Below are 16,248 nucleotides of genomic sequence, written 5' to 3'. Positions count from 1 at the left end.
ATGAAGGGTTAAGGAAGTAATCTAAAGCACTGTGCTGGCTAATGGCAGAGTAAACAGGAGTCAAGTTGCCATAATGCTCCTTCACTCCTGTCTATTTTTTTAATTCATTTATTTATTTATTTTGGCAGTGTTGGTCTTTGTTGCTGTGTGGGCTTTCTCTAGTTGCAGCAAGCAGGGGCTACTCTTTGTTGTGTGTGAAGGCTCCTCATTGTCATGGCTTCTCTTGTTGCAGAGCATGAGCTCTAGGCAGGCAGGCTTTGGCAGTTGCAGCACCCAGGTTCTAGAGCTTTAGGGCTTCAGTAAGCATGGCACATGGACCCAGGTGCTCCTTGGCATGTGGGATCTTCCCAGACCAGGGATCGAACCTGTGTCCCCTGCACCGGCAAGTATAATCTCAACCACTGGACAACCAGGGAAGTCTACTCCTGTCTATTTAAGAAAATGTGGAAAGATGCCAGGGATTATGCCTAGAAATATTTAAATCTTCAAGGTTAATAAGCAAGAATACAGGGTTAGGCTGAAGAAATAGGGTTTTGTTGTTTTTTTTTAGTTTTGTGGGTATAGTATGAACACATGGCTTTAAATCCACAAATCACTGAATTGAGAGAGATAGAACTGAAACAGATTAATGATGTTGAAGTAGTAAACTGAAATATAGCAGAGCTGTAAGAGTGATCTCATCAAAGGTATAGGATAAACGAGCTTCAGTGATTGTGAGGGAGTGAAAAACACTTTGTTGGCTTATCTTTTACTCATTGCAAGAAAGTTGGCTGAAATGAGTGAGTTCTTTGAAAGAAACATGGTGCTTGCAACTGCTTGCTAGGAGCTCATCTCCTACCTAGTACACCTAGGCTTATCCAGGTGTACATTAGACAATAAGAAAGATGTGGTAAATGTGGGATGATACTGATTTAGAGACCCCAGTGATCATCAATAGAACAGAGCCATAGGAAAGGAGGTGACACTGATCCTGAACAAATAATAAGGAATATAAATACATGAGAGCTGGGCCAAAGAGAATGAGGAACTGTGAAGTATTGGTCACTAGTGGGATACCACATGAATAGTGACATCACTGATAATCTGATCAAAGATCGCAAGAAGAGGAAAAAATTTTGAGCCAATTGTTCAATTATTTGGGAGAGGAAAGAGAAGTTTAGGAATTGAAGGTGACATAAGCTGCTCTGCAGCTTAGTCATGTCCGACTGTCAGCAATCTCATGGACTATAGTGCACCAGACTCTTCTGTTCATAGAATTCTCCAGGCAAGAATACTGGAGTGGGTTGCTGTCCCCTTCTCCAGGGGATCTTCCCAACTCAGGGATCAAAGCCAGCTCTCCTGCATTGCAGGCAGATTCTTTACCATCTGAGCCACCAGGGAAGCCCAAAGATGGATAAGCTGCCTGGGAGGTAATATAGGCAAGTATTATTATTATTATATTCATATGCCAGAATGGTTAGTTATGTAAATCTGTTCCTGATATTGAGGACAATATCCTTTTCCTTTTTACACTATTCTTTTTAGGGATAGTAAAAGGTTAAATTTCAATGGGAGAGAGAGAGATTTTTAGGAGATGAATTCATGTAGCCTATGTGCTGAGCAGATTGCTGTTATATGTGCAATGTTGTCTGTTCCAAAAGTGCTTTTGCACCTGCATATTATTAGAAAGTCTACTAAAAATTATTTTGTTTGCTTTAGGTTTTGCCTTCTGCCATAATGTAATTATTTCAGAAGAATTGATCCCTGCCTATATCGTTTGTTTAAAACAACATGATGAATCCAATTGCACTAATGGCAGATTTGTTCATATCAAACCAATCATCTTGCTGATAATATTTATAACCCTGGAAAAAAAAGTATAAATCACAACCCTTTGAAGGCACTGGAAACCAAGAAAAACAGGTGAAAACTGGAGGGGATATGATCCTTGAAAAAAGGAACACAGTCTAGGTGATATCAACATTTAACCGGCATTTCCCCCAGAAGGCATTTCCAGTTTGCTCAGACTATCTGGATAGGGCTCAAGCAGACAGCAACAGTCTTACTGAGCTGATAAACCAAAAGTAGGAGTTCTGGGTTGCTAAAGCAGTTGGCAACTGAAGGAGGAAATTCCAGAAAGGAAGCAACTCTAAGCACCGTGTGTTTCCACTGAAACTCTAGAAGGGCCACACAGTGGTGAGGATCACACCCGCAGACTAAGAATTAGGCCCTAGAACCAAGGGCAAAACTAAAATAGATCTGTTCTGACCAAGTTTAAAACCAGTACTCTATAGAATGATTATATTCACCAATAATTCAATTATGCTAGAACATAACTCAGAGAAAGATGACATAACACAGTCTTTACAATGTATCATCCAATATATAATAAAACATTAATATACACGGCAACAAGCAAGAAATGTGTTCTATAATCAATAAGAATAAAACTTTGTCAATAAAAGAGAATCCGAAAATGATCCAGATTTGGAACTGGTAGATAATTAGTTTACAATAACACTATAAATAAGATAAATTATAGGAAAAGATAGATATAAGTGATTAATTGAGGAAGAATTTCAGGAAAGATGTGAAAGTCTTTAAAAACAAACAAATCAGAATCCTAAAATTGAAAAATGAAATGTATGGGAAAAGTCTGTAATGGATTAACAACAGTTTGGCACTACAGAAGAAAGGATCATATGACTTAAAGAAAGGAAATTAGAAAGCATCTAAACTGAAGCATTTCAGTAAAAAATGAAACAAACAAAACAACCAAATGACTTGTGTGACATTATCAAGTAGTCTAATGTACAAGTAAATAAGTACCAGAATTAGAGGGAGGGAAATAGAGCATAAAATATTCAAAGAAATATGAAAATTTTCCAAATTTGATTCACACTACCAACCCACAGGTCTAACATGCTCAGTGAATCTAAAATTGGTATCTATATAAAGAAAATAACACCTACATATATTATAGGAAAGGTGACTAACTACTCATCAGAAATAATTGAGGCCAGAAAAAAACAAAATGATATCTTAGAGTGCTAAAAAATATCTGCCAATGAAGAGCTTTATATTGAGCAAAGATATGTTTTAAAATCTAGGCAACCAAAAATGTCAATAGTGCCATGATTGAGAAACCTGGCTTCATAGGGAGGAAGAGAAAGGCACCATTCATATGAATATTTGACACATGAATGTAAGAAAAGTGAAAAGTGGAAGTGAAAGTCACTCAGTCCTGTCCAACTCTTTGCGAGTCCATGAACTGTACAGTCCATGGAATTCTCCAGGCCAGAATACTGGAGTGGAGAACCTTTCCCTTCTCCAGGGGATCCTCCCAACCCAGGGATTGAACCCAGGTCTCCCTCAGCTATAGGTTTCTGTGCTTAGTCGCTCAGTCGTGTCTGATTCTTTGTGACCCCATGGACACCTTTTCTTACATTCATGTGTCCATGGGGATTTTCCAGGCAGGAATACTGGAGTGGGTTTCTGTGCCCTCCTCCAGGGGGCCTTTCCAACCCAGGGATCGAACACAGGTCTCCTGCATTGCAGACAGATTCTTTACCATCTGAGCCACTAGGAAGGCTGCTGCTAAGCTGCTGCTAAGTCACTTTAGTCGTGTCCGATTCGGTGCGACCCAATAGACCACAGCCCACCAGGCTCCCCCCTCCCTGGGATTCTCCAGGCAATAACAAAACGGTTGCCATTTCCTTCTCCAACGCATGGAAGTGAAAGTGAAAAGTAAAATTGCAGTCGCTCTGTCGTGTCCGACCCTCAGTGACCCCATGGATTGCAGCCTTCCAGGCTCCTCCATCCCTGGGATTTTCCAGGCAAGAGTACTGGAGTGGGGTGCCATTGCCTTCTCCAGGGAGGCTGCTAAGTCATATCAAAAAGCTGCTTTCTGAGAACACTTGTCTCAAGGGCACAAGAAGGAGGAATTCATTCAGTACAATAGGCAATAGCTTTCGACAGAAAGATATCGTGGCCTGTGGAACAGAAGCAACATAAGTTAGCAAACATTCAAAAGAACATTTATAAAACTGGCATAATCTTACTTCACACTAATATAGGAAAGAAGAAGCAAGAGCATGAAGATAAAATAAAAAGGAGAGTGTTAAATGGAAGAATAAAGAAAAATAGGTTAGAAATTAAGAACAGAGAAAACAGAACTATCAGTTCTATGCTAACATTTTAGGATTTCCTAATGATAGTATTTAGTCTAACATTTTAGTTTTATATAGGAATTTAGTTCACTTATAAAAGTAATACATGCTATTATTAAAACTACAGATGTTTAAGATGTGATAAAATAGATAATAAATAAGCTTACTTATTAATTCTACTTCTTGCTATTATAAAGTATATTTTGAGGCACAAATTATATTATGCTTGTACATATACTCTTGTACACCTATATGAGTCTGTTGGTAAATTCCTAGGATGGAATTGCTATGTTGAAAGATAAACACACTTAAACTGTAATGCATATGTCCTTCCAAAACATTTGTACCAATTTTTCTGTCATCAATACTGTAGGAATACCTTGCAGTCTTATTACCATTACTAAAGGATGTCAGGAACTAGGGTGTGGAAGCAAGAGTCATATCGAGGTGCTATATGGCAAACAGCTTAAAACTACCTATTAAACACACCAATGTCCTACATACATATATTGGTCATTCTTACTTGATGCCATCTAATGCAAAGCCCCAGCTTTTTCATGTTGTTGACTTCTCTCCAATCTTCCCCTTCAAGGCTACAGGTTGGGTAAATGAAATGAAGAAGTGTAAAGATACTTTATTGAATAAATTCCATATGCCAAGAACTGTGCTGTGTTTTTTAACTTTTCAATATTCAAAATACCAGTATACCATAATTAATATCATTAAAAGTAGATTTTATGCAAGAGGTGTTATTAGAGATAGAAAAGATATTTTGTGATGATAATTATATAACAATCCTAAATTTGCCTACACCAAAACCATAGCTGTAAAATATATAAAGCAAAAGTTGATAGAACTGAATAGAAAGAAAAATAAATAGATAAGTTCACAATTATAATTGGAGATTTTAACATAACTCAGTAAAAAGACAAAAATTGGTAACAAATTAGAAAATTTGGATAACATGATTAATTAACTTGGTTGAACATGTACAGAACACTGTAACTTAATAACTACAGAGAAAATATTTTTCTCAAAAGCACATGAAATGTTTTACCAAATAGACCATAAGCTGAGGCAAAAAGTAAGACTCAACCAATATCAAATAATTTAAATCTTAGAGTATGCTTTCTGGCTCCAGTAGAATTAAACTAGAAATTAATGATAGATTATCTAGAGACTCCCCAAATGTCTGCAAATTAAGCAATAGCCTTCTTTTTATATAGTGCATATGCTAATAAAAGAACCCAAAATAAAGTTAGAAAATATTTGGAACTGAATAATAATAAAAATACGTCATAGCAAAACTTACACAATGAAGCTAAAACAATGGTCAGAGGGAAATTTAAAGAAGAAATAATATGTTTTAAACAAATACTTTGTTTAAAACTATTCAAGAGAATAGAAAAATAGGAAACATTTTTCAACTTTTTTGAGACCAGATAGCCTTGATACTAATACCTGGCATGACCATTACAAGAAAGGAAAAGTTAACGTCAATCTCTCTCATGAACATAGTGCAAAAAATCCTATCCAAATGTAAGTACACCAAAAAGTATACTACATCATGATCAAGAATTTATTCTAGGAATGTAAGGGAGATTTAATATCGAAAACTCAAACCCATGTAAGCCCCCAGAGTACCAGCATAAAAAATGAAAATCAATAGATGCATAAACAGCACTTGGAAAAATTAAAAACCTATTTATGATTTTTAAAAAGAAAACAGCAAGCTAGGAACAGATGCAGACTTTCTTTGTCTGATGAAGATACCTACAAAATATCTCTAGGTAATATCATACTTAATGGTAAAATATAGGATGCTTTTTCATTTGGGATTGGGAACAAGAATAAAGATAACCATTCTTTCCACTGGTATTCAATGCTGTACTGTGGAGAAGTACAAGTATAATAAGAGAAGGAAACAAAATAAAAATATTGTAATATAAGATTAAAAAGGAAGAATATTATTATTCATAGATGACATAATTATAAGCATACAAAATCCAAAAGAATCTATAAACTACTAGAAATAAATGTATTTAGTAAGTTCTGTGGAGGAAAAGTCAATACACAAAAATCTAATATATTTCTATATATCAGCAATAAACAATTAGAAAATGAAATTTTCTAAAAATACCATTTATAATAACACCCCCCAATTTTAAAACACCATGGAAATAACTTTAACCAAAGGTACATAAGACTTTTACCCTTAAAACTATAAAACATAATTGAGCTCAAATAAATAAAATTTAAAATGAAAAGATATTCCAGGACCGTGGATTGAGTCTTTCAATAAAGACTCAAAAACTCAATATTATAAAAATGTCATTTCTTTCCAAACTGATGTATAAATATGTATATATTTATTTATTTTAAGTAAGAAGTGGATTTATTTAGAGAGATACACATTCCATAGACAGAATGTGATCTGTCTCAAAAGGAAAAAAAGGCTTTGGGAGAAATACAGTCCACCCACAGAGTGTGGGCCATCTCAGAAGGTGAGAGGCCCTGAAATACGAGGTGGACGATTTTTATAGGCTGGGTAATTTCACAAGCTAATGAGTGGTAGGATTATTCTAATTATTTTGGAGAAGGGGTGGAGATTTCCAGGAATTGGGTAACCATCACTTTTTGACCTTTTATGGTTGACCTAAGAATTGTCATGGCTCTGGTGGTTGTATCATTTAGCTAACATATTACAATGAGCATATAAATTTAATATGATCCTGTCAAATCCAGCAATTTTCTTCTGGTAGAATTCCCAAGCTGATAATTTTATAGCTAGTGTTTATACTACTAAATATTAAGACTTATAAACCAGCAGTAACTAAGACAAAACAGGACTGAGATAATAAGCCTAGTCATATAGAGTCTGAAAACAGATCTTCACACTTGCAGTCACCTCATTCATAAAAAAATCTCAACTGCAACTCAGTGGGGGGAAAGGAATGCATGCTCAGTTGCTCAGTATTGTCGTACTCTTGGTGACTCCGTGGACTGTAGCACACCAGGCTCCTCTGTCCATGAGATTTTCCAGGCAAGAATACTGGAGTGGGTTCCCATTCCCTTCTCCGGATTATCTTCCTGACCCAGGGATCAAACTCAAGTCTCCTGCGTCTCCTGCCTTGGCAAGTGGCTTCTTTATCATTGAGACACAGCAAGTCTCAGGGTGTAAAGGATGATCCTGTCAATAAATGACCTGCATGTACTGCTACCTAGAGAGCAAAACAAAACAAAAATCTTGAATCCTACCCCATACTATATATACAAAACATAATATGTGATAGATCACAGAACTAAATGTGAAAGATAAAATGACAAAACTCTAGAATAAAATATTGTATAACATCTTCATGAACTTGGAAATGCTGTCTCCAACATGACCCCAAAAACATTACCCATAAAATAAAACATTATATTGAATTCCATTAAAATTAAGAACCTCTGTTTATCCAAGAGAACCGCTAAGACAAGCCACAAACTGGGAAAAGATATCTGCAATGTATACATCCACAGCTCAATACCCAGAACATCAAAAGAATTCTTAAAAATCAACAAGAAAAAAACTAACCTGATAAAAACTGGGCAAAGACTTGTAAAGGCACTTCATAAAAGGACATCCAAATGACTAGCAATTAAATGGAAAGGTGTATAGTAACATCAGTCATCAGGAAACATGTATAGTAACATCAGTCATCAGGAAACATGCAAATTAAAACCACAGTACAACATGATTATACCCCATCCAGTGTGGATAAAATTGTAAAGACCAGCCGCACTGTGTACTCGTAGAAATGTAGATCAATCAGTACACCATTTTGAAAAGTGTCTGGGAGACCAACCATGGCTAGACATACACATATTCTGTGTCTTGGCTATTCCACTCTTGGTACATACCCAACTGAAGTCAATGCTTATGTCTATGGCACTGTTATTTAAAATAGCCCCAAGCAGGAAATAATCCAAATGTTCATCAAAAGCAATCAGTAAGTAAATTGTGGCATATTTTTACAATGGAATACAAAGGAAAAAGAGCACGATTACTGCTACGTAAAACAACATAGCTGAAATTCATGCTGAAAATACTAGGTGAAAGCAGCCAAACACAGGAAAACATACTTATATTTCTGTTTATTTAAAATACACAAATAATCTGGGCTGCCTCTGACAAAGCCAGATCCCAGGTGCCATGGCGTGAGATGCTATGTGAGCCAAAGCCTCTGTGAGTCTGTTCAGGCTGAACTTGGGTACCAGAGAGGGTGGAGCTGCCACCACAGCCTGCCCAGTGGGTCCACACTAACTCCACCCTCTCCCCTGGGACACAACAGCCAGTGGTGTTAGGAGATGAGGCAGCGTCAAGCACTCTCCACTGAACAAGCAATCAGGGCCCAGCCAGCAGGGAAGGCCAAGCAAAATATAAGCAGGCACCTAAACTGCTCTGTCATGCCAGGCGACACCTGTCACCAGCATCTGCTCCAACCATAGCCTAACAAGGGCAGAGTGACCCAAGGCTCAGACGCCTCAGGAATGAAGGGCTGGGTCACTCCATCAGGCAAACAAATACCACAGATCAGCCAAAATGCTGGCTAAAAATTAGGGAAACTGCTGATGAAGAAAGGAGACAATACATATCTGTAATGGTCTTGAGACCAGCTGTAGCAGCAGGCATCACAACTTATTTCAACAACTCTCTTGCTTTGGGTATTTTAGGAGATAGCCCATGATGAGCACTTCAGAGGAGATTCTATGAATGACTGGTCTTGAACCTTCTCTCAGTGAAAATGTGAACTAGCTCATGCCTCTACCCCCAATTCCAGCCTTACCTTGTAATAATGGATCTAGATATGATGAAAGGACATGAGTGGGTCTGAGCAGTTCAGGAAGTAAATTGTATTGGACTCACCTTATTGAACCTCTTTAGGTTTCTCTGGCCCCAGCTGACCCAATGGGCACCTCAATCACTCCTTGTAGGCCCAAGTGGATCTACTGCCAGAGGACAATCAGGCACCACTTGGAATCTTTGCCTGTTTATATACCATGAGCTATAGCATTTTTCTTTTTTTTTTTTTGCAATCAGCTGCTGAAGGTTTGGGTGACACGAGAAAGCTCAGGGGAAGTGATCATATGTAGTTGAGAAGGATCCAAACATTTTCCCTTCCTCCGATTGCCCATTAGGAGACATCCCAGATGGCAGGGCGGCTGAATCTGCAGGGTGGCCTGCTGATCTCTGTGACACCACAGTGGTGTAATAAGCACTTTTTATTGCCTCCCAGGCTTCCTTGGATTATTTCCCCTTTTCTCACTCCCACTGTTCTGGAATTAGGCTTGCAAATCACTAGTACATAAGCTTGCCTAGCCTCTCTTTTCTAGGGAACCAAGGGGAAGACATGTATAATATGTGTGTGTGTGGGGGGGGGGTGTCTGAGATATTTTAAAATGTAAAACTTTTAATGATGCATGCATATTAAATGCATATATTTAGTCAATCAGTTCAATTCAGTTCAGTCGTTCAGGCACGTCTAACTCTGTGCGACCCCATAGACGGCAGCCCACCAGGTTCCCCGTCCCTGGGATTCTCCAGGCAAGAACACTGGAGTGGGTTGCCATTTCCTTCTCCAATGCATAAAAGTGAAAAGTGAAAGTGAAGTCGTTCAGTCGTGTCCCACTCTTGGCGACCCCATGGATGGCAGCCTACCAGGCTCCTCCGCCCATGGGATTTTCCAGGCAAGAGTACTGGAGTCGGGTGCCATTGCCTTCTCTGCCAGGCCTCCCTATCCATCACCAACTCCCAGAATTCACTCAGATTAGTCGATCAGATCAGATCAGTCTTTCAGTCATGTCCGACTCTTTGCGACCCCATGAATCGCAGCACGCCAGGCCTCCCTGTCCATCACCAACTCCCGGAGTTCACTGAGACTCACGTCCATTGAGTCAGTGATGCCATCCAGCCATCTCATCCTCTGTCGTCCCCTTCTCCTCTTGCCCTCAATCCCTCCCAGCATCAGAGTCTTTTCCAATGAGTCAACTCTTCTCATGAGGTGGCCAAAGTACTGGAGTTTCAGCTTTAGCATCATTCCTTCCAAAGAAATCCCAGGGCTGATCTCCTTCAGAATGGACTGGTTGCATCTCCTTGCAGTCCAAGGGACTCTCAAGAGTCTTCTCCAACACCACAGTTTAAAAGCATCAATTCTTCAGTGCTCAGCCTTCTTCACAGTCCAACTCTCACATCCATACATGACCACAGGAAAAACCATAGCCTTGACTAGACAAACCTTTGTTGGCAAAGTAATGTCTCTGCTTTTCAATATGCTATCTAGGTTGGTCATAACTTTCCTTCCAAGGAGTAAGAGTCTTTTCATTTCATGGCTGCAATCACCATCTGTAGTGATTTTGGAGCCCCCCAAAATAAAGTCTGACACTGTTTCCACTGTTTCCCCATCTATTTCCCATGAAGTCATGGGACCAGATGCCATGATCTTCGTTTTCTGAATGCTGAGCTTTCAGCCAACTTTTTCACTCTCCACTTTCACTTTCATCAAGAGGCTTTTTAGTTCCTCTTCACTTTCTGCCATAAGGATGGTGTCATCTGCATATCTGAGGTTATTGATATTTCTCCCGGCAATCTTGATTCTAGCTTGTGTTTCTTCCAGCCCAGCGTTTCTCATGATGTACTCTGCATATAAGTTAAATAAGCAGGGTGACAATATACAGCCTTGACGTACTCCTTTTCCTATTTGGAACCAGTCTGTTGTTCCATGTCCAGTTCTAACTGTTGCTTCCTGACCTGCATACACATTTCTCAAGAGGCAGATCAGGTGGTCTGGTATTCCCATCTCTTTCAGAATTTTCCACAGTTGATTGTGATCCACACAATCAAAGGCTTTGGCATAGTCAATAAAGCAGAAATAGATGTTTTTCTGGAACTCTCTTGCTTTTTCCATGATCCAGCGGATGTTGGCAATTTGATCTCTGGTTCCTCTGCCTTTTCTAAAACCAGCTTGAACATCAGGAAGTTCACGATTCACATATTGCTGAAGCCTGGCTTGGAGAATTTTGAGCATTACTTTACTAGCGTGTGAGATGAGTGCAATTGTGCGGTAGTTTGAGCATTCTTTGGCATTGCCTTTCTTTGGGCAATAGGCACTGAATTTTTATGTAAAAGCATACTTAGATTATCTGGACAACTACTTTATAATTGGATACTTCCACTCTATTCCAATGCCTCACTTTTGATTAATTACAGATTATACACTTAAGCAATAAGTACTAATTATTGGGGCTTCTTTTGTAGCTCAGCTGGTAAAGAATCTGACTACAACACGCGAGACCTGGGTTCAATCCCTGGGTTGGGAAGATCCCCTGAAGAAGGGAAAGGCTTTAGTGTTCTGGCCTGGAGAATTCCATGGACAGTCCATGGGGTCGCAAAGTGTCGGACATGACTGAGCGACTTTCACACACTAATTATTAGCAACAAGTACTAATTTAATTTTTATGAGTGAATGTCAAAGAAAAAGACAGACAAGATGAAACTGATGCTTACCACTATGCAAAGATCAAATGATATTATAGGAAGGGATATTTCAAGTAATTTGAATACAGGAAAGTGGTGGACCAATATGAGTTTCCATCTGAGACTTGGCAAATTTAAAAGAATCTATACGGTAGCTGGCAATAATCTAAATGCCTCTCACCTAGGAGACATTTAATTTCAGTAAAATAATTTAATGCTAATTTGAATTTTATTGGACAATAGAAGCTATGGAATAATGAAATAGAGGTCTGATAAGGAAATTAGGGAGTTTGCCTTGCACAGTCAGATATAAATTTCATCTTTTCTAATGTTGCTTGCTAATGCTTTTGGTACAAGTAGATTGTCTAAGAGAGTAATAAAAGGTGCTGAGGTTGTGTAAAGATCAAAGAGGATAAAAATAAAGACCATTATGAGGGATAACTGGAAATATAGTTTACACTTAACGAATGCTTATCAAATATGCAGAACAATCAGGCTTCCACTGGGCAGGCAGGGGTTAGAGGGTGGTGTTGGGTGGGTCGGTGTCCCTGACTGGGCAAACATTTGTAAGAAGTAAACATCTTTCAATGGTAAAGCTGCTTGTCAGCTGTGAGTCCTTCCAGGGAACCGGATGTGGCTCCCCACCCTCTGTGCCAGCAACTGGCAAAGGTGAAGGCAAGGCTAACGTTTCTCTCAAAATAAAATATTAAAAAGTACACAGAATTTGAGACCAAGATATAGTTATCATTCATCATAGTGAAGACAAATCCAATAGTGAAACAATTTGGGGGTCAAGAGGTTAAAGTCCTACAATAAACCACTGCTGATAAATTGGAAAAATGTGTGTCTATATATTCATATATATAGGGGTAAGGAAAGATGCTTCCATAACCAGCATTTTCCAAAGAGAGAACTCAAAGGGAGATGTACAGCAATGGGGTCATTTAAGAATTCTGTTTTCATCTTGGTCCTTCACCTTCTGGAAGGGGCCCTGAGTGATTCACTCATTCAGCTGAATAATAATGGCTATGAAGGCATTGTCATTGCAATTGACCCTAATGTACCAGAAGATGAAACACTCATCCAACATATAAAGGTAAGTCTGAAATGGTAACTATTCATGCTGTTTTGAAAAATTAAGCATAATATGTTGATAGAGCAAACATGAGTTCTCTAATTCCAGCTGCGTGACACTGGAAAGTTTTTTTTTAATATCTGTTCTTGCATTTCTTCAGCTATAAAATGGAAATAATAACACAACAATTATGATTCTTCCAAGGGATGAGATAATACATGCAATGCATATAATTCAGAGCTTGATATACTGTTGGCACTTACTAAATGATATCTCTACTTCTCGGTTATAGATGACTTCATTGAAAATTATTTAGTTCTACACCAAGGCAGAGCCAACTATATTTGGCAGATATTATGAAATGTGCAGAGGGTAATTCTTTTGTCTGATTTTACCATTTGCACCTATCAGAGTCTCCTTTTATTCTCCTGATTAAACCCTCCCTTCCCTGTGAATCTAATATAGGAGTCCAAGATGCAAATCTTAATCTCTGATTTAAGAACAAACCTTAACCTTCCAATGGGAGGAAACCCTGCATTTTACCAGGCCCAACGCAAGGCGTCTTCTCAGGGCTGCTGAGCAGTCTTATTTCACTTGTTACTTCTTCTGTAGGGGAAGGAAAAATTAGGGAAGAGGATTCTTCCTGTCCACATAGAGGCATCTAACTGCTGTAAAATGGAGAGATTAGAGAGGTTTTGTATAACAGCAAACAGGAAAGAATAAGAAGGAAATGCCTTATAAAAGCCAATCCTGGAGAGTGACTGTAGCTCACCCAGAGGTAGTACTGTATAATGGGCAAAAGTACTGGTCTACAAAATGGGGAAAATAATAAATATCTTCCTCACAGGACTTTGTGAGGATTATCAGTGCACGCATATAAGGGAAGTTGGATGAGGGTATATGGGAACTGTATACATTTTTTGCATGTCTCATCTGTAAGTCTAAAATTTTCTCAAAAACTTGAAAGACCTTTAAAAATGTATGCAGAATGCCTGGTACATATTAAGAGCTCAACAAATGGTAGGCAATTCATCAGTCCCCAGGCCTCCTTTTAATCTTAGATGGAAAGGGCTCATCATTTCTCACCAAGCCAAAAGCACTGAGACTTGTTTCTGGGAAAAGTTCCTCTGTGTAAACTCAGAAGTTAATAGTACAAGGGCCCCAAGGGTTGCCTCAAAAGGTTCCTTGCTCTAAACAGGTGCAAACCCAGAAAGAGGAGTTAGGGGAGAGAACCATCTCAACCACCAGAGGAGTTTGGGGCTAGAGAAGTGCAATGGTTGAAGAGGAGGGGAAGTTCAAACCAGAAGACCATCAGGTATTATTGCTATCAGTGAAAGGGAAATTCATGTCTTTTGAAATCTCTAAACAATCAGAAACATTAGGTGAGTCTTTGATTACCTCTAGTAAGAAGATCAAACCAGTCAATCTTAAGGGAAATCAACCCTGAATACTCGCTGGAAGAACTGATGCTAAAGCTGAAGCTCCAGGGTTTTGTTCATCTGATGTGAATTGCCGACTCATTGGAAAAGCCCCTGATGGTGGGAAAGATTGAGGGCAGAAGGAGAAGAGGGTGTCAGAGGAAGAGATGGCTGGATGCCATCATGTCCGATGTGATGGACATGAACTTGGGCAAACTTTGGGAGATGGTGAGGGACAGGGAGGCATGGCGTGCTGCAGTCCATGGGGTTGCAAAGAGTCAGATATGACTGGTCAACTGAACAACAAACTTAGAAATAACATTAGCAAAAATGAAACAGCCACTGGAGCAACAGACAAGGAAAGTTGGAAGGAAAAATGTGACCAGCATGTTTCTGCCTCTGGCTGGACAGTGAGCAGGCCTCAGGAACAAGTGAAAAGGAGCCACAAATGCCTTTCTAATGACAATGGTAATTTGTATTTATACGGTGCTTTGGCCACCTGATGAGAACTGACTCATTCGAAAAGACCCTGATGCTGGGAAAGATTGAAGGCGAGAGGAGAAGGGGATGACAGAGGATGAGATGGTTGGATGGCATCACCGACTCAATGGGCATGAGTTTGAGTAAACTCTGGGAGTTGGCGATGGACAGGGAAGCCTGTTGTGTTGCAGTCCATGGGGTTGCAAAGAGTCAGACACGACTGAGCAACTGAACTGAACTGAGAGAAAAAGCAAAAGGACATTCACCTCACTCTCTTTGGGGCTTCCTCCTGAGAAATATACTCCTCACTACTATTATTCAGTTGGTTTTCTGGTATGAGTCCTAAACGAGTTGGGTATGAGAGAAGTTGGTTTCCACAGTTACCTTGTCACAGGAACACTTTTAAGGACAATAGTGTGCTCAAGAGTCCCTGAGCAGTTAATAAAAATGAGCCCCTGTTTGATGTTTCAGATCTGCGGTCAAGGGACCTCACTGTGGCTTTGCCACCTTCCTGGTCATCCCTCAGTTCTCTGCTTTTTGGGGAGACTCTCCCCTTGGTGTCCTTGTGTGAGCAGAACCCTCAAAGTCAGTTCTTAAATACCTGCTTCAGCAGGGCCGTCCGAAAGGTACTGCACTCACAATACCAGCAGGTGGCGCTGCAGCAGTTTCCCCCCACTCTCGTCTGTGCTGCGGAAGCCGTGCGAGCACACTTCATAAGATGAAGGGGTGAGAGTCAAGAAGCTCTCTACCCCTCGCGCCCCCTTAACACACACACAGTGGGAGTAGTTGGGGGTCTCCTCAACGCATGGAAGCCCAAGCACCTCCTGTCTTGGCACTCCTGGACAGTTTGCCCCTCATCGTAACCTCTTCATTCACGCATTTGTTCGTTAATCCAATGAACATTTAGAGAGCATTCACATTGTCAGGTACCAGGAATTCAGTTGTCAACAGGAGATCATCCCTGTTCTTAAGGAATTACCAGTGCATCATATAAATTTCCGGAGAAGGCAATGGCAACCCACTCCAGTACTCTTGACTGGAAAATCCCATGGATGGAGGAGCCTGGTGGGCTGCAGTCCATGGGGTCGCTAAGAGTCAGACAAGACTGAGCGACTTCAGTTTCACTTTTCCTTTCATGCATTGGAGAAGGAAATGGCAACCCACTCCAGTGTTCTTGCCTGGAGAATCCCAGGGACGGGGAAGCCTGGTGGGCTGCTGTCAATGGGGTCACACAGAGTCGGACACGACTGAAACGACTTAGCAGCAGCAGCAGCATATAAATTTCATCCTCAACGTTCTTCAAACCTCAAAAGCTCAACTGTCTATTTGGATATGAGGTCACTTTCTCAAAATATGAAACAGATGTCAAAGATTCCTTATTAATGTTTCTGATAAAACACAGAAGACAAGAAATTTCATGCTGCTTAGTTGTCTTCCTAGGAGACACTGAAAATTTACATTTTACAAGTTAAATTGTAATATAATATTCCAACATAGGAAGTTTTATACCTATTTTTCAACTTTTTAGTGATACTGACTCAATATTTTTATTTAAAAAGTGATACAATATTAAATTTACCTAGTAGTTGTTCAAAATCTGGCTTTTTTGAG

At 39.6% G+C, this 16,248-nt stretch overlaps 2 protein-coding genes across 2 annotated transcripts in view; one reads left to right on the top strand and one right to left on the bottom strand.

Annotated features, from left to right (window-relative positions):
• ODF2L (outer dense fiber of sperm tails 2 like) overlaps positions 1-16,248 on the bottom strand; it is a 399,873-nt gene that overhangs the window by 108,832 nt on the left and 274,793 nt on the right. The gene's annotated exons all lie outside the window — the stretch shown is intronic.
• Positions 12,548-16,248, top strand: part of CLCA1 (chloride channel accessory 1) — a 34,080-nt gene continuing 30,379 nt past the window's right edge. The window contains exon 1 of the mRNA NM_001206176.2: positions 12,548-12,760. Within this exon, the coding sequence (NP_001193105.1) occupies positions 12,599-12,760 (162 nt within the window). The 5' untranslated portion in view covers positions 12,548-12,598. The remainder of the gene's footprint in view (positions 12,761-16,248) is intronic.

Source organism: Bos taurus, chromosome 3, assembly GCF_002263795.3.
Source record: "Bos taurus isolate L1 Dominette 01449 registration number 42190680 breed Hereford chromosome 3, ARS-UCD2.0, whole genome shotgun sequence".
Taxonomy (NCBI): domain Eukaryota; kingdom Metazoa; phylum Chordata; class Mammalia; order Artiodactyla; family Bovidae; genus Bos; species Bos taurus.
The sequence above is the reverse complement of the archived record's forward strand: the minus strand, read 5'-3'. Positions and strand labels throughout refer to the sequence as shown.